Source organism: Branchiostoma floridae, chromosome 14 (genome assembly GCF_000003815.2).
Source record: "Branchiostoma floridae strain S238N-H82 chromosome 14, Bfl_VNyyK, whole genome shotgun sequence".
Lineage (NCBI taxonomy): Eukaryota > Metazoa > Chordata > Leptocardii > Amphioxiformes > Branchiostomatidae > Branchiostoma > Branchiostoma floridae.
In genome coordinates, this window is record NC_049992.1 from 1,074,336 (window position 1) to 1,078,730 (window position 4,395).

General features: G+C 44.2%; 1 protein-coding gene across 1 annotated transcript; it reads right to left on the minus strand.

The window, feature by feature from the left end:
• Positions 1 to 1,736: 1,736 nt before the first annotated feature.
• LOC118430688 lies at positions 1,737 to 2,716 on the minus strand. Its single transcript, XM_035841678.1, has 2 exons — positions 2,571 to 2,716; positions 1,737 to 2,150 (listed from the first exon to the last, which is right to left on the minus strand). The coding sequence occupies exons 1-2, from the start codon at positions 2,665 to 2,667 to the stop codon at positions 1,762 to 1,764; spliced, it is 486 nt and encodes a 161-aa protein (XP_035697571.1). The 5' UTR covers positions 2,668 to 2,716; the 3' UTR covers positions 1,737 to 1,761.
• Between the last annotated feature and the right edge of the window lie 1,679 nt (positions 2,717 to 4,395).

Genomic DNA, 4,395 nt, shown 5'->3' on the forward strand with positions numbered 1-4,395 from the left:
TATTTCTTAAGAGCTGCCAAGTTGAAGTTTGTCCATGGTTGTTCACATTATAATGTCTTACACCTGGCTGTAATCTAATTGGAGGGTACTCGGGGGGTTACTGCTTTATAATGCAACCTCTCCCTTGTCCAAGTTCAATGTCAAGTGGTCGATACAATTACATTTGAGATTCAGAAAGATATTACTAGCAGAACTGGAACACTCGCCCCTGGAGTACAGTATAGCTTTAAAGCATCCCTGAAAGCCTTTGATATAAAAACTGATTCCTGGGAGCATCTTGCCAGCGACCGGCCACAGTGGCGGCACGCAGTTCATGAAGGTGTCGTTGCCTACGAGGGAACACGCAGAGCTACTGCCCAGCAGAAGAGGCAGGCCAGGAAGGAACGAACAGCCAACCCTCCATCGAGCATCTCTCTACTTCCCTGCCCTCATTGCAACAGACAATTCGGAGCGAAGATAGGGCTATGCAGCCACCTTCGAACTCATGTGACTTCCTGAAGGAGGGACGACAACGATGACAAAAGCGGTTCTCGTCGACTCGACGGACGAACAACAACCCACATTGATTCAGAGTCACGCGATTCACAGAAACAAAGCTGATTCTAACAATTAATTTCATAGACATATTCTCATATCGATCATGAAATGTTAATCTACATAACACAATAGAGAAATAAGCAAATGCTACGTGGTCTCGTACAGCAGTTCCGTTCGTCTGCGTCGTCATCGTCCCCACAGTCCACGATGCCGTCACACACACTGCATTCTGGGATGCATTTCCCGCTGTGAGGACAAATGATCTCGTCCTTTGCGCATAGACGCTTTTCTGATGTAAAAAATGAGTTAGATTAACAAAAGTATATTCGATGCAGTGCATTATTTGAAATAGCAGAAGAGCTAAATATGGATCTGTTGTGCTTTCTAAATAATTCTATAATGATAAGAAATCTCCGGCACTCCCAGTCCGATAATTGACACATTTGCTTGAAAAACAAAGAAGGATGGCCAAAGAGAGGATTTTTACTTAAGTTTTGCACAACGTAATATCTACTATAAACTTTTATACAACATAAACTAATTGGAAGTTAGAGCCGCGAAACATTGTAATGTAGCTATTTTGTCCTCCTTGCAGGCTGTAGCAAGGAACAGGAACGTGCAATACAGAGAGTCCAACAGCGGGCTCTACGGATGATCAGCCGAGCGGGCAGGCGCGATGTGCCCGACCTACCCTCCCTCCAGTCGCGACGCGAGGATGCTGCCGTCAGACTCTCTTCAAATAGACGTTGGAAGTTGACCATTCACTACATGACCTGGTCCCACCTCCCAGAACAACTGCTACGGTACGTTAAATGCGAAACAAAAACACAGTCTCCATCCCCCCAGCCAGAACTAAAAGGCTTAAAAGACTTCAGAACTCTTTCTTGCATACGGCTGTCAATCTGTACAACAATACTATAGACACTTAATGTCAGGGATGCTGTATACCATTTTGATATATATTGTTTTTATGTACACATACGGACGGAGTCGGTTATGTGTCTGTTGTAAATTCCAAAGCCATTCAGGCTACTACTATGTGTATGTTTGTTATGTTGAATCAATAAAGGAAATAAAATTGGAAAAAAAAAGTTGAGCTGGTCTCAATCATGATGTTTCTGACTTAGGGAGAAGAGATGCTGTTACAGATGAATGTAACCCGTAACCTTGAAGTGGCCTTTGGGTCACCCCTACGGTAACAGGACGTTTCGCCCGATGATTAATTTATGAAAAGATATGCCAACATTTTAAAGGAGCCTCTACGTTGAGTATGTGTTTGATCACAAAAAGAGTGATGTTACCCTTTCGTGTAGCGTAGCACATCGAACGTCCTTTCAGGCCCACTTGGCACACTTCCGTGCCGACAGGTGCTGATAGAACATTTGCAAACACGCGGTTGTTAGAGTCTACACCCCAGACTATTCCGTCTCCCACAGCCACTTGTCGCAGATTTATCCCTGGTACGTGCACCCACTCTTCACCAGGGGAGGTTTCATTCAGAAACGTCCCTGATCTGTGATACACGGAACCAACATCATCCACAGCCCAAACTCCTGCACTCCCTACCGATACCGACGCGAAGCAGCCACCAACTGATTCCCAGTCGTACTTCGCTGTGTGAAGAAAAGGCGTTAAACAGAAAGGGTTCACTGGATGTTCCTGTCAACAACTTTCTTTGTTTTGCTTTGACGTCACTAAGACCTTTCCTTGCCTGTTCCGAGGCCTGTATTATTTGATAATCGTTCTCTGGCAGTAGTGTTCTGTGCGCTGGTACTTTTTCGACTACATTAACAAAGTAGAGGTTAGCATCAGTTGTTTGATATATTAAAGGATTTGTGTTTCAGTGTAGTGAATCAACATGTTTTTTTGCTTAATATTCAAATCGGCTGGGTATCGTACCGTAGTACAGTTACCTTCTGGGGGGCAAAACATGCAGAATACTTAAGAGCGAAGGGTATTTCAGCTAGGACTGCAAATGCATATTTGATGACTCTATTGTACTGGTATTAATGCATTTATGTATGTTATGTTACCTGAAATTTCACAGTAGAAAGGTGCACGCCACACCTTGCCGCTCCTCTCAACCGCCCACAGCTGCCCAGTTACAGAACTGACGCTGATTTCTTTCATGTTTGCTGCTCCTACAGTTGACCATCTTACGTTTTCAGGCGTCTCTGGGCTAAAGTCTGCGGGGACAGAGTAGGCAACACAGTTACGCCCTGGGTGTCAGTTTTTCCTACATCATCCGTTAATTTTTTTCCATGCGTAGAAAATAGTTTTTCTATTGGATAACGCCATTAAGTATCATGTACATGACCATAAGTTACAATAGTTCGGTACCTTTCATAACTATGGTCTGTCCTTGCATAACTACGGTCTGTTCTTGCATAGCAAGCTGATATTCGGATCCAATGACCCAAACTGAATTCTTTCCGGAATGTATCCAATCTATTTCGTGCTTCCAGAAAAACGACTTCCGTAGTTTTTCGAAGCTGAAGAGCAAATTGTTGACAATATCAATATGAACTGTTTGCCAGCGAACCCCCGCTGTTTTACTGTTCCTGTAAACAGAAAAAAAAAACGTTTCAGCAACAAATGCCAATTCTCATAATTCCACTGGCCGATGGGCGCCTTACGACCGCCGCAATATGGTGTTATGGAAGCCTTCAAAACAATGTCTTCGGACACTCAGATATGTGTTCATACCTCGCGGATTACTGAAGGTGTAGTTAGTAGATCTCCTAAATTAATCACTTTTGCAAAGTCTTAGGATAGCCGATGACATCATAAGAGTCGAATTTGAATATGACTACATAGCTGTGGAGTGTGGTGTTAAAGTGTGACATATGAACTACCTACCCGTACGTTCCCACTCGGTACATCAAGATAGAGTGGTTATAGACCGCCCACACGCCCGCATGTCCCACTGAGATCTGCAGGAACCGCTCCGTACCGTTTACTACTTCCCATCCGGTGCCTACAGGACAAAGTCATGATAAATTTCATATGTACATGTAAGATGTTCCAAAACAGGAGCAGCTTTTTTGTTGCCTTGACTCTTCATGTATAATCACGACAAACCTGCTAGCCTATAAAGAAAAATATGCATCACATAATAAGTGGTAACATGTTAGACAGATCCAAAACGACAGCAGTTTTGTCTAGCCTTTGAAGAAGAATTAATTACAAATTGGGTTTTAACCAAACTAGATACCCATACAAACTGTAATTCTGGGAATAGCTACCGAATGCAATAGCAAGGCTTAGAATTTTTGTCATTATACCTGCTGATATAAAAAAAAGTTGCAACACTGATTTCACTCCGGGCCGTATGCTTGAAAGTTAACGTTGAAACTACGTATACGTTTGTTGATTTCGTCTCTCCACCTTCTCATCTTGAGGAGCTGTTTTGGTGATACCCGTGCTTACCTTGTGGAGCTGTTTTGGTGATACCCGTGCGTACATTTTGGAGCTTTTTTGGTGATCCCCGTGCGTACCTTGTGGAGCTGTTTTGGTGATACCCGTGCGTACCTTGTGGAGCTGTTTTGGTGATCCCCGTGCTTACCTTGTGGAGCTGTTTTGGTGATACCCGTGCGTACCTTGTGGAGCTGTTTTGGTGATCCCCGTGCGTACCTTGTGGAGCTGTTTTGGTGATACCCGTGCTTACCTTGTGGAGCTGTTTTGGTGATACCCGTGCGTCGCAGCGGTCTGCCGACGTCATCCAGAACCCACACCTGATTGGTTGCGGCATTGACGCTGATTTGTCTGATCCTGCCGCTGACCAACAGCCAATCAGACGTAGTGTCTAGAGCAGCTGGAGTAGGTGGTCCTATATTGTGCGGTAAACCTCATACCTCC

Coding starts and splice junctions, on each gene's coding strand:
- LOC118430688 (XM_035841678.1), bottom strand. CDS start 2,667: ATGAAAGAAATCAGCGTCAGTTCTGTAACTGGGCAGCTGTGGGCGGTT. Junction 2,151..2,570: donor TTTCTACTGTGAAATTTCAG/GTAACATAACAT, acceptor TTCTTCACACAG/CGAAGTACGACTGGGAATCA.